This window comes from Melanerpes formicivorus, unplaced genomic scaffold, assembly GCF_026170545.1.
Source record: "Melanerpes formicivorus ecotype bairdi unplaced genomic scaffold, bMelFor1.0.p_v2 SCAF_28, whole genome shotgun sequence".
NCBI lineage: Eukaryota > Metazoa > Chordata > Aves > Piciformes > Picidae > Melanerpes > Melanerpes formicivorus.
In genome coordinates, this window is record NW_027142380.1 from 6,630,668 (window position 1) to 6,653,870 (window position 23,203).

The 23,203-nt window shown below is 45.8% G+C and overlaps 1 protein-coding gene across 1 annotated transcript in view; it reads left to right on the forward strand.

Moving 5' to 3' along the window:
* Positions 1 to 988: 988 nt before the first annotated feature.
* Positions 989 to 23,203, forward strand: part of LOC137449161 (uncharacterized) — a 43,224-nt gene continuing 21,009 nt past the window's right edge. The window contains exons 1-7 of the mRNA XM_068154416.1: positions 989 to 1,277; positions 6,113 to 6,272; positions 9,056 to 9,147; positions 10,985 to 11,217; positions 18,631 to 18,867; positions 20,359 to 20,436; positions 22,170 to 22,386. Coding sequence (XP_068010517.1) covers positions 1,262 to 1,277; positions 6,113 to 6,272; positions 9,056 to 9,147; positions 10,985 to 11,217; positions 18,631 to 18,867; positions 20,359 to 20,436; positions 22,170 to 22,386 — 1,033 coding nt within the window. The 5' untranslated portion in view covers positions 989 to 1,261. The remainder of the gene's footprint in view (positions 1,278 to 6,112; positions 6,273 to 9,055; positions 9,148 to 10,984; positions 11,218 to 18,630; positions 18,868 to 20,358; positions 20,437 to 22,169; positions 22,387 to 23,203) is intronic.

A 23,203-nucleotide genomic window follows, 5' to 3' on the forward strand; every position in this document is an offset into this window, starting at 1 on the left:
GCTTAGACTTTTGGATATTTCAGATCACAGAATCGTCAGAGTTGGAAGGGACCTCAAGGATCATCTAGTTCCAATGTCCCTGCCATGGGTAGGGACTCCTCACACTAGAGCAGGTTGCTCAGAATCACATCCAGCCTGGCTTCAAAAACCTCCAGGGATGAGGCTTCTACCACCTCCCTGGGCAACCTGTGCCAGTGTCTCACCACCCTCATGGGGAAGAACTTCTTCCTAACATCCAATGTGAATCTACCCATTTCTAGTTTTGCTCCATTCCCCCTAGTCCTACCACTACTTGGCACCCTAAAAAGTCCCTTCCCAGATTTCTTGTAGGCACCCTTCAGATACTGGAAGGCCACAATTCGGTCTTCTCGGAGCCTTCTCTTCTGCAGACTGAACAGCCCCAACTCCCTCAGTCTGTCCTCACAGAAGACGTGCTCCAGCCCTCTAATCATCCTCATGGCCCTTCTCTGGACACATTCCAGCACCTCCAGATCCTTCCTGTAATAGGGGCTCCAGAATTAGACAGGTGGGGTCTCACCAGAGCAGAGTAGAGGGGGAGAATCACCTCCCTCAACATGTTGGCTATGCTTCTATTGATGCAGCCCTGGATCTGGTTGGCTTTCTGGGCTGCCACGGCACCCTGGTGGTTCATGGTGCTCATCCACCAGCACCCCCAAAGCCTTTTCTTCAGGGCTGCTCTCCAGTTGCTGCCCAGCCTGCTGACCTTGTAGCTATGGACCACTTAACTTGTAGAAAATCTGGGGTTCAAAGTCTTGGGACTTTTTCAGCTTCACACCTGATGGTTTAGCTGGGACATGTCTGTGCAATGTAACCAAGAGGTTACAAAACTTCTGATTATCTTCTGGAGAGCCAGTGGCTTCCTGAGGTCAGGATGAGCACGTTGTCCTTACATAAAGTGAAGGAATTGAACATTGGCTTTTTTCTTTTCTTCTTTCTTTCATGTCAGATGCCCTTGGATCTCACTGACTGCCTCTGCTCTGGGTGGGGACAGGTGAGTGCAGCTGGAGTTGGGTGCAGCTGCAGCCTGGGGCCATCCTCCTTGTGCAGCCTCTGCCCATGCTGGGGCTCTGCCCAGGTGATTGCAGGTGAAGGAGCCTCATCTGAGCACCTGAGCACCCAACGTGCTTCTGGACACCTGAGCACCCAACGTGCTGCTGGACACCTGAGCACTCAACGTGCTGCTCTGCAGAGACAGCAAACCCACAGCAGCATCCTCTGAGGCTGGGGGACGAGAAGCAACATGCATAATCCTGCAGGTAAACTCCCTGTGTGGGGTGGGGGGCTCCAGGAGAGATGGTGTGACAGGAGGGGACACTGTGTGATGCCCCAGTTGTGGGTGCCCCACTGCCCTGTGAAGAGGTAACTTACAGGCTCTGTGACTTGGCAGAGGGGAGCAGAGGAAAGATGTAATGGGGAGAGGAGTTTGGAACTGCGCAGGGTAGATGGGGCTGGAGGAACTTAAAGTGGAGGGAAAAGGATGGTCCCAGGAGAAAGGGATGAGTGGGAAGGTAGACACTTGCAGTGCCAAGAGAGCTGTGGCTGTGACCAGTTTCTGGTGGATTGGGATGCTTGGTTTATAAACACTTTTTGTTTTTTTCAGCTTTAATTTTGCTTTGGTCCCTTCTGTGGTAGCCATGTGTGCCTGGCATGATACACAGAGAGATGTTTGCTGCCTTTTTTGTTAGCTTTTGTGATCAATAGACATGTGTAGGAATGGGAGCTGCTCTGAACAGAGAGATTCTGTTCTCTCACAGCCTGATCTAGGAACCTGTTTAAGCTACTGGAGCCTTAGGCTTTGGATCTCTCAGTGGGCACCACTCTACTCCTGCCACACACAGCATCTGTTATTGTGCATGAAAAGAAATGTGTGCTTCACATACTCCAGAGCCTCCTTAATGCAAGCAGAGGAGCACTGGGGGCATCCAGCTTTTCTGCCTCTTTTTCCAGCACCAAAACCTGTAGAAAATGTGCACCACCCTGCTGCCTGGTGCATGTTTTCCACACCTTCCCATGAAGTTTAGCACCCTGGTTCTTGCCATGACTGGCAGCTTCCCTACCTTGGCTGCTTCCTTTCATTCCTTCCTTCCGCTCTTCCTTTGACCTCCTTGCCATCTCTGCTGACTTTGCTGCAGGCTCTGTCACTACCAATGCTCAGGCTAAGCATAGGCTGAGCTCTCCTTGGGATCCCCTGCAATATTTAGTGGCCAGGCAGTTGAGTTTGGCTCAGACTGCCAGCCCACTCTCGACCCCATGTGGGCTATAACATACATGTGCCCCAGCTCATGGCCATGTCTGGGCTCATGAGTGATGGGGTTTGGACCCACTGAGCAGCCTCAGATATGCTACAAGCCATACTCCTGCTTCCCTCTGCTACAGCTTCCTCCATCTAGTAGGCATACACCACAGCTGGGATGAATGCATTTACGTGTAACAGCAGTACAGGAGGGTCTCCTAAGAGGCTGCAGTTTTGTGTGCAGGGTTCTGGTGGTGCAAGGCAATAGCCTGATCATGCTTTTTGTGCACAAGATTGCCTGGCAAAACACAATGGCTGAGGTGTATTCACATGCTAAGATAAAGTGGTAAGTGCTGTGTTAAGCGGTTGTCAATGCCTGAGGTGCCTTGATGAATTGATTGGCAAGATCTTATCAGGTTGGATTTCCACGTGCTTAGTGCAAGCACCTGCACACTGAGCTGAGCACCAAGCCAACTGGCAGAATGGTGTTCAGCTGGATCTGGCTCAGTGCTCTGTCCTAGCTGGGAAAGAAAGTTCTTCTGGAAGTCATCACTAGGGCTGCAAAATAGTTCTAGAGACTGGAAGGTGAAATGGGGATAATCCAGACCAGAGAACTAAAGATCTGGTCCTGCATCTTTGGATGTGGCATCTGTGCCTTGTTTTTGTTGAATCCAGATTGCCTTCTTGTGCACTTACATGCATGCATTATTTTGGGCAGTGCCCTGTAAACAGTACAGCATCCTCCCCTTTCCCAGCTGATCTACTCCCACCCACAAAGTGTCATCTAATCCCAAGCTGCAAAGTTTGATCTCATTTCTGGAGGAGAGTGTCTCTCCATGGCACTGCACTGCCTGCTTGCACAGGGGACACTGATGTCCCCCACACATAGCCTGCATCTTCACTCCTGTCTCAAACCAAAAGTGCCTGATTCTGGGGGTGGGGGGGGGAGAAAGGAAGCTGAAGTCTGTTATTCAGCTTTGTTGTAAAATAGGCTGATGGTGCTCCTCTCAGCAACAACCAAAGAAGATGCTGGCACCATCCTCCTGGCAACTGTGGTGCATTTTAAGAACCACCACCTTGGCTTTTGTTGTTGTTTTCATGAAGCTGCTGGAAGCTTCAAGCCCTTCCCCACTCTGTCATGGTAGAGCTTGAACTTCTCTGTTTTGCACCTGGCAGCAGTTTCCTCTCTAAGTGAGTTCCTGGTTTGTTTTTCATCTTTCCCCTTCTATGCATGAATGAGATGATGCACAATTAGATGTGAGAGAGTTGTCTGTACATTGATAGAGCCATGGAGAGACAACCAGGCAATCTTGTTTAATGCTAAATCTGGTCCAGCAGCTTTGCTGGGGCTGTGCAAAACTATGCACTAAAGATGAGTCACTTTTCCTGGAGTAGCATAACCGGGGGGGAGGGGGGGGGAGGTAGTTACATAAATTTTCACCCACCTTAGTGCTCGGAGTCTTGAGTGTAGCCTAGTCAGGCCAAGCAGCAAGCCTTGGGCTCTGCTCTGACTTGTTGGGTGGTTGCATAAATGAAAGCAACTCTGACCTCTGCTGTTGGCCCAAAGCATCATCAGGCTGCGAAACACGCGGCACCACCTGTAGCGGTTGTATAATCTTGGATGCAGAGTTGAACTCGGCATGCCTTGCATGCTCTCCCTCCCCAGTAGCTTTTCTTGGTGCTCGTGGTTGGTGTTGAAACACAGGTTACAAAACAGCTGAAGGTGAATCTTGTTTTCCTCCCCCTTGAGTGAGAGGGGATCCTTGACTGTTACTCATCCAGAAGCCTAACAGGAGGATTACTGAAATCCAGCATGGATTATAAACATGTTGGGTGGGTGGTTTGGTTTGCTTTTCCCCTGAAATTGAAAACAAAACAAAAACAACCCCACCAAACACAAAACCAACAAAAGCCTCAAAGTGCTTGGCAGGGAGGATGAACAGGTCCCAGCTTCCATCATCCTGCAGCTGGTGGGAGCCAGGAGATGCTCAAGGTGGTGGTGAAAACGCTGTGAAATGGTGATGTCTTTTCACACAATGTGTAGCTGGTCTGAAGGATTGCTGCAGTTAGCAAACTAAGATGGTCTGGGAGGAGGGGTGGCTAAAAGCTATTCCTAAAACATGCTGTTGCATTTGCCTCACATAACCTTTCTCAGTAATGGGGTGTGGGGGAGTTAGCTATATGAGGTGATTACTCTGATGTCCTCAAGTGACTTTACACTGAAGCTTTGCTGACAGGCCATGGGGTAGCTGGATGTCTTCTATGATGTCCAAGATCTCACCAGAAATCCACCCTGGGATGGGGACATGGTGCCTGCAGCAACAGCAGATCCACATGGACAACAGGACTTTGCCCCACAGCTGGTGGGCTGATGGAAAGCAGTCCTCTGAAAGCAGCATGTCCTTTTTTCACCTGCTTCACTTAGTTGTCTGCAGCTTCTCTGTCACAGGGAGTAAAATCCTGCCAGGGGCAATCTGCTCCACCCCAGTCATACTCACAGTCTACTTGCCCTGCCTCTGGAATCTGGTCTCGTTGGTGCTTTCATAACCCAGCACATGCTCTGGCACTTGAAGAATGGGGGACTTTCTCTGTCTTGATCTGTGGGGAGACAAAGTTCATTGAGGTCCACATCTGCCTTGCTGCTGTATGGGTTTTCTAGTGTCTATGGGTAGAATTACTTTTGCCTCCAGGGCAGGATGATCTTAACCCTGAAGGTATTTCCACAGCCTTTGAAACATTGACCTAGTCTTGCATTATGCATAACTGTTTCTCTCTACAGCTTTAGGAAAGGTCCAACTTGTGAAAAGGTGCTGGGAAGTTTACCATGTGGTGCTGATGGGTTCAGGCACAGTTAGCTAGACCTGGTACCTGCATGTACTGGCCTGGGAAGATCTGCTTGGTTTTGCAAAAGCAGGTTGAGAAGAGCTCTGTTTTTTCTGAGGAAAGAGCTGCCTGGGTGGGTTTTATATGCAGTTGCTCAGTGATTGTCTCAGAGCTTCAAAATGAAAAGTTGTGGTTTTGAAGTATTCTTATCCTTTTTTTTTCCTCAGAAAGGGATCAGCTGTGAGGGGAAACAGGGAGAATGCATGTGATAAAAATTAATCAGACACAAAATATCACTTTCAGTTTGAAAAGTTGTGATGATTGTTCTCATCACAGAATGGTCAGTGTTAGTAAGTACCTCTGAGGATCATCTAGTTCACCCACCTGCTAAATCACATGCACCTAGATCAGGTTGCCCAGGATCATGTCCGGGCAGGTTTTGAACCTCTTCAGAGAAGGAACTCCACAATCTCTCTGGTCAGCCTGCTCCAGGGCTCCAATACCCTCACAGGAAAGATGTTTTGGTTTTGTCCATGTTCAGATGGAACCTCCTGGGTTCTGTTTTGTGTCCATTGCCACTTACCTGGTCACTGGACACCACTGAAAAAAATCTGACCCTATCTTCTTGAATCTCGGTTATTTCCAAGCATTTAGCTGTTGATCAGCATTGAGAAGCTCCTCTCTGTCTGTTATTCTCCAGGCTAAGCAGCCACAGCTCTCTCAGCCTTTCCTCCTCACAGAGATGCTCCAGTCCAGTCAGCGCCTTTGTAACCTCTGCTGGACTCTCTTCAACAGATTCTTGTCTCATTTTTAACTGGGAAGCCCAGAACTGGATACAGTCCTCCAGGTGTGGCCTCACTAGGGTAGAGTAGAGAAGGAGGAGAATCTTCCTCAACCTGCTTGTCACACTTTTCTTAATGGACCCCAACACACCACAGTGCTTCAAAAACTTTGGGGTTTTTCTAGTTTGAATTCATCTTCTGGTGATTTAAGCATTTATGGAATCATTGTTCTTACTTTTATTTTCCATTTCAGAAACCCCACTTGGACTCATTGCTGAGAGCCTTCTCAAAGCCAAAGAAATAGCCCTCAATGACTCTCGTGTTCCTGAACAGCTCAAGGATTACTTGCAAAAAGCTCTTGATGTTGCTCTTGGACTAGATCCTTACCTGGATTCAATGGCAGCTTCAAAGAGGTATGGATATTTCTTAGTAACTTTGTGAATTTTGTCTGTGCTTGTATGAATCTGTTCTCAGATTTTTCTGTTCAGAATATGCTATAAACACAAGGGCAGTGGAAGGAAGGAGAATGAGAGTTAACTGTTCCCAAATACACCTGCAAAGTGTGCACCTACAAGTGTGTGCCTGTGTGCACCTATGGCCTTGAGAAGAGGAGGTGAGAAAAAGGATCTCCTAACTCTACACTTTGGAAGATATTCTACCAGTTGACTATTGATGACGGCAATGTCTGTGTTGGACGACATCCTGTGTACTGTGTTCAGTTTTGGGCTCCCCACTTTAAGAGGGACAGGGATCTACTGGATAGGGTCCAGCAGAGGGCTATGAGGATGATTAGGGGACTGAAGCACTGCCTGGTGAGGAGAGGCTGAGGGACCTGGGGCTTTTTAGTCTGGAAAAGAGAAGACTTAGAAGGGATTTAATAAATATTTATAAATATCTGAGGGCTGGGTGTCAGGAGGGAGGGGACAGGCTCTGCTCACTTGCTCCCTGTGATATAGGACAAGGAGCAATGGATGTAAGCTGCAGCACAGGAGGTGGAACCTCAGCACAGAGGGGGAACTTCTTTACTCTAGGGGTCGTGGACCAGTGGAGCAGGCTTCCCAGAGAGGCTGCGGAGTCTCCCTCTCTGGAGACTTTCAAGGCCCACCTGGACCCCCTCTGTGACCTGAGCTACATTGTACGGTCCTGCTCTGGCAGGGGCGTTGCACTCGATGATCTCTTTGGGTCCCCTCCAACCCTTGACATCCTGTAAGCCTGTGGAAATCAGCAAGCCAGCCTGCCCAGGGTGCCTGCTGAAAGGCTCAAAGAATGAGCCCCTGCACCAAATTGGTGCTGGGATAAAGAAAGAATGAAGCAAACCCATACCTCTGGACCCACCTTTTAATAACAGCCTTTTCTATGCAGCTTTTATCTCCAAGTGCTCCGCAAATATTAATTAATCTGCTAACTAAATTACTCCTGTAACTAAACTAATTAATTAAACTAATTTAAGGTATCATTAATTCAGAAGTCCAACTGATACCCTCATTATTCTTTTTTGTTGTTATTGTTGTTGTTGTTCAGCTACACTTATATCACCCGGCCCTGTGGGGTCTGCTAAACAATTCCCGTTTATCAGCCTACATTTTGATGTGGGGGGGGGTGGAAAAAGACAGTTCTGTTGAAAATTGACAATGTGTAAACTGTTCCAGGCTGTGGATTACAGGAACGCTGAGCCTTCGTTCTGTTGCTGAAATAATAGCTGATAGTTGTTTGACTTACGCTTGCTGTACGATAATAGCTATACATTATCTTATTAAAGTTGTTAAAGCGTTTGTGAGGGGCAGGGAAGAGGTTATAGGAAATGTTCTACACTTTAAGTCTTGGATTATCTGAGTGTGGCTGACACGGGTTATGAATTCTCTCTCGTGTTACTGAGGAGGTGGAAGGGGGACATGGGGGGGGGGGTGGGGGGGGTGGGGAAGAAAAGGCCAAAGAAAGCTGCAATAGCTCTAAATTTCTGGCCTGCAGAAGTGTCACCAGCCATTCCTCGTGGTTACTGTCTCCAGAGAGGGTAATCTAATCTGTCTGAAGGCTATGGACTTCTTCCAGTCGTCTATTCCCTTTGTGATAGGTGGCCAGCAGGAGCAGGGAGGTCATTCTGCCCCTGTACTCAGCACTGGTTAGGCCACACCTTGAGTACTGTGTCCAGTTGTGGGCCCCTCAGTTTAGGAAGGAGGTTGAGTTGATCGAATGAGTCCAGAGAAGGGCAACAAACCTGGTGAAGGGTTTGGAGCATAAGCCCTGTGTGGAGAGGCTGAGGGAGCTGGGGTTGCTTAGCCTGGAGAAGAGGAGGCTCAGAGCAGACCTTATTACTCTATATAACTACCTGAAGGGAGGTTGTAGCCAGGTGAGGGTTGGTCTCTTCTCCCAGGCAACTAGCACCAGAAGACGAGGACACAGTCTCAAGGTGCGCCAGGGGAAGTTTAGGCTGGATGTTAGGAAGACATTCTTCACAGAAAGAGAGATTGGCCTTTGGAATGTGCTGCCCAGGGAGGTGGTGGAGTCACCACCACTGGAGGTATTTAAAAAGAGACTGGATGAGGCACTTAGTGCCATGGTTTAGTTAATTGGATGGTGATAGGCTGGACTGGATGATCTCAAAGGTCTTTTCTAACCTGGTCTGGTCTATTCTATTCTGTTCATCCAGAGATGGTGCTCACAGGCTTCTGTGAAATAACATCTGGAGAGATCCTGCTTCTCTCAGCAGTTTGTGAGGAAAACCATCTTACACCTGCCTTGCCAAAACGCTTAGGTTTTGCATCTTTTCCCCTATTCTGCAATGAAACTTTTTTCTCAGATGAACGAAATCCTACTCTAGAGCTGAACAAAAGCTGGCCAGGGTAACTGGAGCCATTTACTCCAAACCAGCAGACAGATAGACTTCTGTCTCAGACCTGCCGGAAATGGGAAAGGTTTGGGTTTGAACAGTGGGGAACATCTTCCCTTGGTCCCACAATCACTTCTTCCCACGCCCCTGTGGCTGGAGTGGCTGCCAGCACCAAGACAGTCCTATTGGCAAGGCTGACCCTCTTAGGACTCTAATTTAAGGATATTTGTAATGCCTCTGGGTTCATTTTCCATGCTCATGCACAGCTGGACCTTTCCCAGGAGTTCCCTCTTGTTTTTTTATGCAAAATGCTCAGGTTTTGTTTGTTATTGTAGCACTGAAGTTTATTTCTTTTTTTCTTTTTCCCAGAAAAACTCCACCTCAGCATGGCCCAGGTGATGCTGGAGGAACTAAAACCAGAGTTAGGCTGCAAGGAGAATGTGCCTCTGGCTCTTTGAATGGCAAGTTGGTCAACCAAAAGAATAAAATTGTACCAGCGTGGTGTAGAGTTTGTTACTGAAGTTTTTCATCCTCTACTCTGTCTTGATTGGGGGAAGGATGAGCCATAAAATTATGGAATGGTTTGGATTACAAGGGACCTTAAAGGTCATCTAGTTCCAATTTCCCTGCCATGGGCAGGGATATCTCCCAGTAGACCATGTTGTTCAAAGCCCTGGAATCATAGAGTCAATAAGGTTGGAAAAGACCTCAGAGATCATCCAGTCCAACCTGATCTAGTTGGAGGTGTCCCTGCTGACTGCAGTGGGCTTGGATGTGATGACCTTTGAGGGTCCCTTCCATCTTGGAATGCTTAGAAAACATGGAAAATGACTTAAAAAGAAAGCTAAGAGCTTCCTGCATGCTTTAGTCTTCCTTTCATATGAATCTTCCTTGTCCCCTACCTCCTGCATCTTTGTGCCTACACAAATGTGGCCATGCACACACTTGAGGGTACTTCAATTCACAGTGCCAGCCCCATCCCTGAGTGAGCAGCAAAGGGATCATTGTCCTCACTCTAAGGGTGAGGGCAAAGGAAGAGAAAAATCCTGTTGGTAAGGGGGTATCTGATAGAGGTTTAGAAATAGCATGTATCAGATATAGTGTATCAGAAATAGTGTGGCCAGCAAGAGCAGGGAAGTCATTCTGCCCCTTGAGTACTGTGTCCAGTTCTGGGCCCCTCAATTTAAGAAGGACATTGAGATACTTGAACATGTCCAGAGAAGGGCAATGAGACTGGTGAGAGGCTTCAAGCACAAGCCCTATGAGGAGAGACTGAGGGAGCTGGAGTTGGAGAAGAGGAGGCTCAGGGGAGACCTTATTGATGTCTACAACTACCTGAAAGGAGGTTGTAGACAGGTGAAGATTGGTCTCTTCTTCCAGGCAACCAGTGGCAGAACAAGAGGACACAGCCTCAAGCTGTGCCAGGGGAAGTTTAGTCTTGAGGTGAGGAGAAAGTTCTTCTTGGAATGTGCTGCCCAGGGAGGTGGTGGAGTCACCATCCCTGGAGGTGTTCAAAAAAAGGATTGGACGTGGCACATGAAGCCATGGTTTAGCTGTCATGTTAGGTATTAGGTAGTAGGTTGGACTTGATGACCTCTGAGATCTCTTCCAACCTAGCTGATTCTGTAACTCTATGATTTTACATGTTTCTGCAGTGGAGGTGGCCTATGGCCAAGCACTGTACTTTTGCAAGTAGCAATCCCCAGGCTTGTATCCCCATATAAATCCTATTACACTAAATCTATTCCCAGATTCATTCTTCCCAGATGTTCCCATCTTTTTGAGTAATACATCATGGTGCTGAAGTACTCTTATAATGTATTACACTAATACATTGTTCGAAGGACACCACTGATGATAAATTTCTTAAATGATGGTGCTGTCTGGGGATAATGACTCTAAGAGCAAATGCAAGGTAATGTAGTGATTTTTTTTTTCTTCCCTTCTTTAAACTGGGTTCCAGAAAGAATATGGAGACATCTTAAAGCCATTTTCACATGGGGGGAACGTTAAAATATGCAATATTTCAAGCACTGTTTAACAAGCACTTGAACAATAGCAGCGCTGATGATAGAGGTTCTACATTTAAAACCAGTCCCTCTATTCTGTTGTCTTTCAGCTGCATTTTAGATGAAATTGTGTCAGATTCTGTTGTTAAACCCTGATTTGAAAGTGGTTTAATATCAGACTTGTTTCTTTTCAATGCTCACTTCAAAGCTACATCTAATTTTCCTTGTGAACAAGGTACAGCCTTTCCCCTGGTTTTGTTTCAACATTTCTCTTCTTGTCTTTCAACAGGCCACATTTTTAGGATGCTTGTTCATATGATCAAAGCCAGGAAGATTTTATTAATTGGCAAGCTTAAAGGTTACAGTATCCTTGCTATTGCAGAAGAATTGCCAGATGATGGCAAAATCTTTGCATGTGCAGAAGCGCCGTATCTGGGAGTGAACAGCCAAGAAGCATTTGATTATTCTTCAGATGGTACAAAGATAAGCATGAGAGTGGGACCAATGGAAGACACTTTGAAGGTAAAATCTGTCAGAAAAGGGAGTTTGGGAGACCTTATTGCTCTCTGCAACTACCTGAATGGAGGTTGTAGACAGGGAGGGGCTAGTCTCTTCTCCCAGGCAACCAGCACCAGAACAAGAGGACACAGTCTCAAGCTGCACCAGGGGAGGTTTAGGCTGGAGGTTAGGCAGAAATTCTTCATAGAGAGAGTGATTGCCCATTGGAATGGGCTGCCTGGGGAGGTGGTAGAGTCACCATCATTGGGGGTGTTTAGGAGGAGACTTGATGGGGTGCTTGGTGTCATAGTTTAGTTGATTAGGTGGTGTTGGATGATGGGTTGGATACAATGATCTTGAAGGTCTCTTCCAACCTGGTCTGGTCTACTCTACTCTATTCAGCAGCTGAAAGAGTTCTCTTTCCTGCCCACAAAATGCTGGTTGCTGACCCTAGTTTGCTTGTAAATATGTGAACACACCCTTGTACTGGAGTTACTTATTGTCCATGACTATGAATGATGGAACAGCTCTGTCACAGGATAGTGTTTTCCTTTTTAACTAAAATACTACAGCTTTTTGATGAGAAGAATTACAAGCTCTAAATGTAGGTCAACAGGCTTCAATGGCAGTTTTACCTGATGGAGGTGGGCTTTGTTTCAGGGTCTCTAATTCCCAAGGTAGCAAACTGCAAGAGTGTATTCATGCCCTGCTGTGCCAGCCTTTGAGAACAGCTTCCTCTCAATGAACACAAGAATTGGGAAAGTCCTGAAGAAGTTTGTAACTTAACTATAACAGCTCACTGTTTTCCCTGGCTGAAAACACTTCACACAATTAGACCCCAAGTTTCTTACTTCCAGAGCAGTGTGATAAGGTTCAGACAGCAAATGCCTTATCTGTATAATTTGTTCTGATTAGTGACTTTGTCCTCCAAAAAAAGAGAGAAAAGGTCTTGACTGCCAGCAGCTAGAGGACTCTAATTCCAGTTTATGGATCTCCAGGATGCTGCTGCAGGGCCAGCATGCTAACAGGTGATGCCCATGCCAGTTTCATTAAATATATAGCCTTGCTTCTACTAATACAAACCAGTTTGATCTGCCTCCATTTTCAATCTGGATGTGTCAGTGTGAGCTTGATTATAACTTTACCTGTGTTAACAGGCACCATATTCATTTCTCAAACGAAATGGCCAGGAGCTTTCTCACCTCTGGCTTCCATGACCTGCAAGTTTGATATGAAAGAAACAAAAGAGCTTTGCCAAGTGTAGGAATAAAAGAAACATTTCAGATCACCTGCAACGTGCAGCATTTAAGCTCCCAGCTCCCTGCAGTGCGTGTGAAATTAATTGAATTGCTGTTGCTCTCTAGTGCCCATTCGGTGCAACTGACTTACTGTGACTGAATTAAAATATCTAGAGGCAGGCAGAGCACATGCTGTGTAGAGATTAAAGAAGGGGGCAAAGACATGAAAATTAAAACCTCAAAACTGAATGTTGCAATTGATTCTATGTCCTCTGATTGCAAGGTGAAGGCACGTCCTGGCTCCAGTTCTGCAGGTACTCAGGGCTTCTTGGAGTTGATGGGAACAGAGATGCTTGTGTTTGACTGGAGAAGTCCAGGCACTGAGATCTGAGAGTGTTGTGCACTGGACTCTGAACTTTTGTTGCTCAACCTGGCAGATGTTTTCTTAATGGTATCAGGAAAACCTGAATTGTCCTACAGGTCTTAATCCACAGCATCTGTAAACAGTGAAGAAATGAATTTGGTGGCTTCTCTGTTACCTTTACATAATGGACTCAATAAGGTTTGTCTTGCTGGTTTAGGGCAGCTGTGTGGGAGCACAGCTGAATGCATGGAAGAAGCTCAGGCTGTGGACAGTGTGCTTGTCTTTTCCCTTCTAGAGCAGATCATTTTAGGCTGGAGACCAAACAGGCTTCTTGCACTGCTACATGGAAATGCTGAAAAACAGGAGAGAGTAACAGGTGGGATATTGGCCAGGGATGGCACAGCCAAGCTCTCAAAGCTCATCTTCATGGAGGAGGTGGAGAATGACAATATTCCTGTCCTTCACCTGCAGAGAGGCTGGTCTAGAGCAGAGCTGAGTGACAGTTGTTGAAAAGCATGGTGAGATTCAGGAGAGTTGGAACAACCTCTGCAAAGGATTGTCTTTGTTGTCTATAGTATTTATAGCCCCAGGTCTCATTGTTGTCTCTCTAGGGAAATTAGAGGGCAGAGATTGTCACCTACCACTTGCTCATTGGAGATGTCTGCTGGAAACTTTCTTTCTGTGGTGATTGTGGCTGAAAGTTGCTCCCAGGCTCAGTGCAATAGGTTGGGCTTTCTGCTTATCTGCTGCTTCTCAAACTGCATCAGTGCAAACTCCTGGGATCAGCTTTACCTCAGTGCACTGCCTCTTTCAAAGCACAAACCCATTGTATGCTATGTAAGTGACACTGCCAGGCAGGGAAGTCCTTTTCTGCTGCATGAGGCTATGATTCAGAAAGCCCAAACTGTCAGAAGGTATTTGATATGCTCTCACTTCTGGTGTCAAACTAGTCCACCCAAGAGCTACATTCTAGTCTTGGGTAGATAGTAGCATTGAAGTGTTGTGGGATGTGTCCAGCCTGCATCCACATCTGCTGACAATGCCCTTTGTAAGGGAAGCTACCAGATGTTGCAGCAGTTGCCACAAGGTTGTGAAGAGTCTGTGCCAGTGCACCTCAAACTGTGAGGCCTTTGCAGCACCCACATGTCTTATCAAGGCTGTGAGTGATCCAGGCAGCACATCAGTCCACAGTGGCACCCTGACCAGGCTTTCTGAAACCTCTTGCTGCTCCTTTTCACTGTTACAGTGGTGGTGGGATTGGACACTTTCCCTGTTGCTTGCTCCAGATCAGGGCCAGCTGCAAAATAATCTGGGATTTTGAGCTGTCAATGGATGCTAAATACCAGAGAGGAGCTGTGGAACTAAGGTACACAGTGAAGCTCATTTAGTACCTGAGGGCACGATGGAAGAAATCCACCTTTTCCACATGTGAGGGACAGACATTGCTAAGCTAGGTTAGCTCCCCTCCAAAACATGTAGCTGACATACACCATGGCACAAGACTCTGTGCCCAATGACCTCAGGAACTTTTACATAATATTTTGAAATATAGACCGAAGGGAAGCTTTTCCTTGGACTCAGACTCTGGTATAGGTGGTTTCAGCAGAGTTAGCTACCTCTTCAATGTCTGCTGTGCCAGTGATTAAAACCCCTTCCCAACAAGCTCCTCAAGTCTCACCTCTGTTGTGCTGTGCCTGAATAATGTGCCTTGCCACGCATCTGCTGTGAGCAAGAGGCCTGATCCTGCACAAAGAGCTTCTTTTAATTCCCAGTGGACTTTTGATTGAACAATGGATGCAGTAGTGAGTCCAGAGGGAATGCAAACTACCAGGAAATTATTCTCATCCATGATTTTGATCCCTCCATTTTAAAAGTGAAAACCCAACACACAAAATAATAACACTGCTTTTGCATCAGATTCTGCTGATTGCAGGGCATTGTGTAAGCATGTCAGGGGTTTCTTTTTCCTTTTCCCCTCCTCCTTTTACCAGACAGAATAGGTGAAGAGGTTGAGCTGCAGATCTCATTTCTCCTGTTTTGCTGCTTGTGAAGTCTGCCAACAGAATCCACCTTGACAAAGTCAAGGACTCTGCGTTTAATGTTGAACTGAGTGAATAAATTATGCATGAAATTGTGTCGGAGTCTCTAGTGTGCAGAATTGCTCCTTTTGATATGAAAGGTTAATTCAGAAAGGAGTCCAAAATAGCTGGAAATTGTGGGGATAAGTGGATAGTATTCACTGTTGTGAGCTGTTATTACTAGAAATTGCATTCCCTCTCTAGCTTCCCTAGAGATTTAGCTTTGCTGGTGAATATAAACTGTACTCAATAGAATAGCATTTAGGAGTAACAAGAGTGTATGTCCACATACAGTAAAATATTCTAATGGTGTTTTAAAAGGAAGCTGTACTTTTTCATGTGTTCTGTGTACCCTAAGGATGGATTGCTATTACATTTAGGTCAAGAACAAGGCATAGGGAAGGTAATAAGTTTGGAGTACGTCTTTATTACAAATATGCTGACTGCATGATCTGTATCAAAGGGACTGGACAGCCTGTCTTTCTTCCTTTCTTTTTTTTCTGATTGAGTTTATATCTGCATTTTGAGGGAGTGTTGTCTCTGCTCAGGACTCCAATCAGGTTTTCTCTGAGCTTTGGCAGGAGATTCATTCATGCTTTCATTCAGGATGTCCCCTCCTTCATCTTTTGCTGTACCCACCAGCAGTGCCGCTGAGCCTTTTCTCATCCTTGCTTTTGGTGCATCTCCTCCGTGTAATGAAGTGCCACAGGGGTTTTTCTTTTTTCTCTTTTTTTGATCCAAAAGGAAGTGAATGACTCACTGTAAGCAAAAGCATTAATTTTAGCCAAGTTTGCTCTGAATTAAGGCACTTCTTGTTGCCATCTGTTACCATCGATGATGCCTCTGTAGCAAGGAGCAGGGATTGCTCTGCAAACATTTGGGAAATTAGTTTCAGCAGGATATTTCACAGGCAGATTATTTCCTTCTGGATCTCAGTTTTCCTCACAGTTGGAGATATTTGGGCTCTGCCCCTCTTCCAGTAAAGGACAAAGGCATCTCCAGTGTGCTGTCAGGTCCCAGGGTCAGTCTGCTCTGAGAGGACAAATGTGGTCAATCCCTCCTCTTAAACCCTCTCATCCATCTTGAGAGGATTAGCAGTGAGTTCTCCCTTCCATCACTGCACTGATATTTCCAATGCTTAGCTCTACAGCCAGAGCTACCAGTAGAGCAGTTTTTATTTCTTTCTGGCTTTGTCTGTATTGGTTCAGCATCAGGTGCTGGCAGTGAGAAAACTCTGTTCAGTGTGGCACCCTGGATACAGTGACTGTCCAGGTGACCCATGCTCTGCTAACCAAGAAGCTCCAGGAAGTGAAGCACTTTTGAGTTCCTGTGGCTATTACCCTCTTGTGTAGAGGCTGCTTTAGGGGCAAAGCTGCTTTTAAGACATTTCATGGATTTCCCTTATAGGCCTGGAGCTGTTTCCAGCTAAATATTTAAAATCCAATAGAAAACTGAAAAATGTGGAAACAAGAAGCTCAGATGATGGCAGAGCCCCAGTACAAACTCCTAGACAGTGATTCAGGCCTTTCTGTACATGTGTCTAACACTAGATATCTAGAAGAAATGAAATGTGCCTAAGTGACCTTCATGGCTGGACATTCAGCACCTGATGAACTGGCAGAAGAGAAATGTCTTCCAAGCAATGGCCTTGCACATCCTGGCAGTGCAAGGACAAGACAGGCGTGTGTTGGATACACATACAACACAGGCACCCTCCTGGGATGACAGCTGTGAAGTTAAAAGGTGGTTTATCTGTATCAGAAGATAGATAAGGGGATAAGCTGTCAGCAGGTAGATGGGAAGAGAAAGAGGGGTGAAATGAGAAGTCCAGCTAATATCCAAAGAGCTGCACAACTCCATATGGATCTAATGAAGCCAATGCATAAAAGTGAGATTCTTTTTCATTAGGGAGCCATACCACTGAGCAATAGTAACATATGTTCAGAGATGGCCACATCTGCTTCTCAGTGTCTGCCCCCCACCTCCTCCACCCAGGAAGGTTACAAGTCAGAAAGTAGTGATAAGTCATGATAATTACTTGAATTTGGCTTTGTCTGTTCTCTCTGGGGAATAAGACCTCTAATCTCTCTTCTTGATGGACTCCTCCTCCCAGCTTTTATCTTCTGACCCTTCCTGAAGTATCTACATTGGACAGACTGGCTGAGATGCAACATGATGTAAGAGGTTCTTCCACAGTAGCAAAAATGTTCCTGCTCCTTTCCCCCCAGTACAGCTCAAAACTTTCTTATTGGTCATGAGATGAGAAGATGAATCCTGGGAAACCAGATGTCCCAGTTTCTGCCACATTAATTATGAACCAGCACATATTTGAGCTTAAGTTCTTCTTTCATTGTAGTGTAGCATCAAAAGGTGTCCTAAATGTGGACTCATGAATGCTTTTGACAGAGTTTCTGTGCTGTCAAGCAGCTGCAGTTAAGTGTGACTGTCCAGGCTCTCAGGCTTAATTTCTGAACCACTAATGAGTTCACGATGACACCGGTTTGACCAGCATGGAAACTCAGAGCTGCGGTGATCCGCTTCCCACTTTTGCTTCATCTGAATGACAGACTCCCGGCTTGCAAAAGGCTCCAGAAATCTCTGTTTGGGAGCCATCAACTTCACTCCTGAAAGCAAATTAGTTTTTCACATTCTGTTGCCATTTGTTATCGATGCTTTCTCTCGTACATCCCAGGGGATCGCTCATCACTCACTGTGCACAATGTCTCCAAACACAAAAAGGAAATCTGGACGCAAGAAGTGCTGCTAAAAGTTGTGGTAGAAACAGTGAGCTCTGGAAAACATAATTGTTTCTCTTTTTCACTTGAAATGCCAAGACTTGAAAGCATTTCTGCTTGCTGAGATAGGTGGATGAGCCGTTGTTTCATTACAACGCACGCAGATGCAGTTAAATAGTCCCAGATGGAATCTGAAATATTCCATAGCAGCCTCTTGGGCAGCAAGTGCATTAACTGCCACCGGAGAAGGCTGTAAAGGCTCCCATCTGGTCATCCATCAACACTTTTATACATTATCATCAGCAGCCTGCTTGGAGGGAAGGTGTGCCACGTTTCTGAAAATCCAATTAGATGATAGCAGCCAGTTCTCTTTTATCCTCTCTGTTGCTGAGCCATCCAAAGCAGTTTTTTAGATTAAAGAAACATCATTTTCCTTCACAGGAGCTGGGCTGCTTTATCTCTATCACGACCTGTTCTTTCATGTGCTTTATAATTCTATTATTAATTGGGATTTCAACCATTTTCCTGTTACTGAAGTGGAACTCACTAGTTTGCAATTCCCAGGATCAGCCTTCTGCCTCTTTCCCCCAGATTGATATAATTGCCACTCTTCAGTTTATTGATAGTTACTCTTTGGAGAAGAGGTAACTTACCACAGCAGCTCAGCTGTGGGGTTTGATGCCAGTCTTCTCCCTCACCCTGATGGATCCATTCCCTTTGACTCTAGGTATGCAGATGCTTCTGCTGTGACTCTCAACACCACAAGCTGGGATGAGCCATCCTCTTTCACATCCTGATTTTCTTTGCAAGATTCAGGGTTTCGGGCACCAGAGTTGCTGAAGAATTGCTTGCAAAGCATGGAAAACTCCCAAGATCCCCAGAAGTAATACTAACAATGTTACCTTGAGAGAACAGGGCTCCCTCTGGTTTGGGTTTTATATAAAAAGATATTTTAATGGAAAGACTTTACATTTTCAGGTAAATAATTAGTGTTTTCTCCAACCTGATTTTTTTTTTCCCAGGCATTACATGCTGAGGCTGAGCACTTTGATATAGTCTTTATTGATGCTGATCAAAGGAATGCTGTTAACTACTACAGCTTTGTCATGGATAACCACTTGCTGAGAATGGATGCACTGATCTGTGTAGAGAATACACTCATGAAAGGACAAGTCTACCTGGAGAACATATCTGATGAAAATGTACTAGCTGTCAGAAAATTAAATACAATGATTAATTCAGATCCTCGTGTTGAGCAGGTTAGTGCAATGCAATTGGTTAAGGTGCCTGTGGCACTGTATCTATGGATTTTGCAAAGTACTCTTTAAAATATTTCTTTTGTTGGTGCCATTATCCAGAGGACCTAAAATGAACTCCAATTTTATTATAATCCACCTCAAGTGAGCTCTGTGTATGAGCTTCTATATTCAGAAATGGTCCCCACTGTCTGTACCTTAGGAGTGTTAAAGGCAAGATAGAAGTGAAGCACTTAAGAGTGAATAATCAGCTCTACAGTACAACCAAGGAACTGCCACCCTGCTTCAAAGGCTCTGGAGACTGAAGGGCATCACCAGCACAAGAAGAGTCAACAAAGTCCTTCTACAGCAGGAGAACACACAAAAAAGGAAGAAGAAACAATAGGATGCATAAACAATATGCTGTGGGTTTCAAGGCAAAATTAAAGGCAAAAAAGGCACATATCCTCCAGAACTTTAAAAGCAGGTGTGAATGATGCTACCCTAGGGCAGTAAGCACCAGTCTGCAAAGCTTGGTCTCATGCCATGGCTGCAATGTCTTGGCAGAAGGGTTGCTGTGGCTGGGGGAAGCCCCCAAGTGTGGTTGGATCCTTACCTGCCTTTCTGCACCATAGGCTGGTCCCGTGGTGGGACAGGTGAGGTCTGTCACCTTCCCAGGCACCTTCTCCCTCACTCCTCCCCTGACATAACTCTCCACAGCTCCACACAAGGCTGTAAGGCTTATGCCTCACGGTGTGTGCATCATAAGTTTAAGGTCCTTGTCTGCATTCAAGTCAGCCTCTAGAGCTACCTCTTGTGATTCTATGTTTATTCTATCACCAACATGACTATCAGCTCTTGGTAGAGGTAGACAATGGCTGGATTCAATAGTCCTAAAGTTTGGGGTGCTTTTTTCAGTTGAAACAATTCTGTGATTCTAAGAGGGAAAGCCTTTTTTTCCCGCCATGTTCTGAGTCTTACTGTTAGCCATTCAATGCATTTGCATAGCAGTTTCCCCCCATATCTAGTGTTCTAACAGTTTGGTGTTGGTGCTGAACCTCCAACACTGAGTGCAGATTTCACTGAAGTGTGGTAATGGTATCAGAGAAGGTAGGTGGCAAAATCCCCTGACATTCATCTGTGGCTGCAGGGACAGATTCCAGCAAGTGCTGAAGAACATCCAAGTGTTACTGTTATGGTTTGCAGAGCTCCAAGAATAGGACTGGAATATCTTCATGAGAGCACCAGGCAGGTACTAGAAACCCAGAAACCTCAGCATCTGGCAGTGGTTTAGAAAACAGAGAGACAAAGCTGCATTCTTTTTCCTGGCATTTGTGGAAGTCATGAGTGTGGGGGAGGAATGTGAGCAAATACAAATGCCTGACATGTTTGAGGTAGAAGCAATTTCAGGTAAAGAATAGGAGAAAGGTTACTGTGGCCTAAGGAAGCAATGACTGCCCTTCATATCAGTGGAATGTATAAAGTTGTTGAGAGCTCTGTGTTTTCCATTTGCAGATGATTTTACCTGTGCAGAATGGACTGAGCATCATTCGGAGGAGCCCTGTGCCTCCAGATGCAGTGGTTGAACCCAAGGTCTGTATTTCCCCTCTGTGTGCACTTCTAGGAAATACTGATGCTGTGGAGAGGAATGACATGTAATCTGCAAGGGTTTGGTTGAAGGAGCCCAAACTCATGTTCCATCACGCTGTGGTGCTGTGCAGCATGGATTTCCCAGCTTTGAGGTGGTCACATAGCAGCTTTACTACTTCAAGGTTACACTAAAGCTATTAAATGCTGATGATTCATAGAATCATAGAATTGTTTTGGTTGGAAAAGACCTCTAAGATCATCAAGTCCAACCATTGACCTAACAGTACTATGGCCACAAAAAAAAGTGTCATATCTACATGTGTTCTGAACACCTCCAGGGATGGTGACTCCACCAACTCCCTGGGCAGCTTGTTCCTATGCTTGACCACTCTTTCAGTGTGTATTTCCTAACATCTAAAGATCCATTCCTCACATCCGTTCCTTGTGAAATCTTTTGGATCAGCCCTACTGGTGCCATCATAAATGACAAAACATGAGGACTCAGTCTCAAACTGTGCCAGGGGAAGTTTAGGCTTGAGGTGAGGAGAAAGTTCTTCACAGAGAGAGTTGTTAGCCATTGGAATCACCATCCCTGGAGGTGTTCAAAAAGGGATTGGATGTGGCACTTGAAGCCATGGTTTAGGGTGACAGGTTGGAGTTGATGATCTTTGAGGTCTTTTCCAACCTTATTGATTCTATGAAATCCCTGGTGTGGCTGTCATGCTGCTCACTGGTGTGTGTGCCCAGTGCTCTCCAGTCCTTCCTGTGCAGGGGAGTGTATGCAGAGGGAGCTAGGGTCTAGCCATAATGATCCAGTGCAATATTTCTCAAGTAGTTATTTTTCTGTGGTTTTTTTTTTCTCTTTTTTTTTTTTTCTTTTGTTGCCTTCCTATGGTCTCTGAGCTGAATATTTTCATGACCTCAGTTTTTGCTGGTCCTGAGGAAAAGACAGTCCTGTTTTTATCTCTCACCATTTTATGTAGTGGGCATCTTCCAGCTGTACTGAAATTTCCAGCTGGAATCATCATGGCCTAACTTGGTAAATCCAGACCCAAACATCCGGATTGTTTTGCAGTTTCTGAGTGCTCCCAAAGCTACCCCCACTGGTAATTCCTGGCATTTCAAACTCAATATTTTAAACATCTTGTATTTTCCATTCTGATTCCAGCCAGGGGGAAATGCTGTATGGCAGCTGATCAGATGACAGCTTGGTTTAAGTTATTGGCTGATATCTTTATTTGCGCACCAGCCTTGCAAAGATGTTTTGATTGCGCTCCACTTGAGCCAAATCCTGCCTTTGGAAACTTGTTCTTGGCCTTCGTGGCTTCCTGAAGCCAGCTGAGCCTTAGGGCAGAATGAGGCCTTGAAGCTGAAATTATTGGAAGACTTAATCTGTTGTCTTCTAAGACATGGTATCTGACCCATCTCCTGGGAGAAGCTGGGTCAGGAACCACTATATCCTACTGCCATGTGCATGAGTGGTCAGTGCATTTCTGCAAACCACAGCCCTTCTGCTCCACTGTTTTGCTCCTTAAAGCTCTTACTGAGGCTAATAGCTGTAAGGATAAGGCTGCTTTTTGACTTGAATTAGTCATACTTCTGTATTAAATAATGGGTTAAGAAGACACGGGTCCTTGTTTGTGTTCCCTCCCTGTTCTCACAGGCAGAGTTCTTCAAAGCTATCACCTGCTGAGCTCTGTAGCTCATTGTGCAATGTGTATACATTATTGTTTTAGAAAGAAGTGGTGAGGGATGATGTCTTCTGGGGTTACAAGAGGCGCCGCATCCTCGACCGGCTGCGTTTGGATGACAAGGTAGCCTACGTCACAGGCGGAGGGCAGGGAATTGGAAGAGCCTTTGCTCATGCGTTGGGAGAAGCCGGTGCTAAAGTAGCTGTTGTGGATCTGGTCCTTGCCAAGGCAGAAGCAGTGGCCTGTGAGCTCAGTCTCAAAGGTAAGCAGGGCACTGACCTGCAGGTCCTCCTGTAAGGGGCTGCTATCCTTGTTCAAACCCAACCCCTTCTCTGCCATGCAATTATCTTCCATCCAACCCTGATGGGGAATAGGTCAGAGCAGAGGATTTTCAAACAGCAAGTACATGCCATAGACACAAAACTTCTGCTGCCCAGGTGGGATGTCAGCATTGTCTCACCAAGCAGTCATCAATATCATGTTGTCTGCAGAGTTATTTACCAATGTAAACTCAGACCAGAGAGGTAAAGTGACCCAAGCAACATTCCTTGCCAGAGTGTCCAGAGGAAGCACGGCAGTGAGCCATGACTGACAGGGACAGAGGTGGGCCCTCTCTTGCAAATGAGACCTATATAACCTACACTGAGTAAACAGAGATGGTATTCCTTGGAGTACCTGATGCAGCAGCCAAGGCAACCCAGGCTTGACTAAGGATGGATGATAGAGAGGGCCTTTGAAATTGTTAGCATATGCCCTTTCCCTTGCACCTCTTCCATACCTAATTTCTGGACGATGAGCCAAAACACAAGAACAAGGTAGAGGTATCGCCAGGCTGAACCTCTCATTGAGCCCTCAAACTGAAGCAAAGTTGTTTCTGAAGCCCTCAGCTATAGTTCTTTCAAACATGCATGCAAGGTCAGATGTAAGAACAATACACTAATAGACATAATAGCTAAAATCTCAAGTAAGAGGTAAAATCCTCTACGAGCCACTTCAACAAAGCTGCTGAGGGGTTTGGAGCACAAGCCCTGTGAGGAGAGACTGAGGGAGCTGGGGTTGCTCAGCCTGGAGAAGAGGAG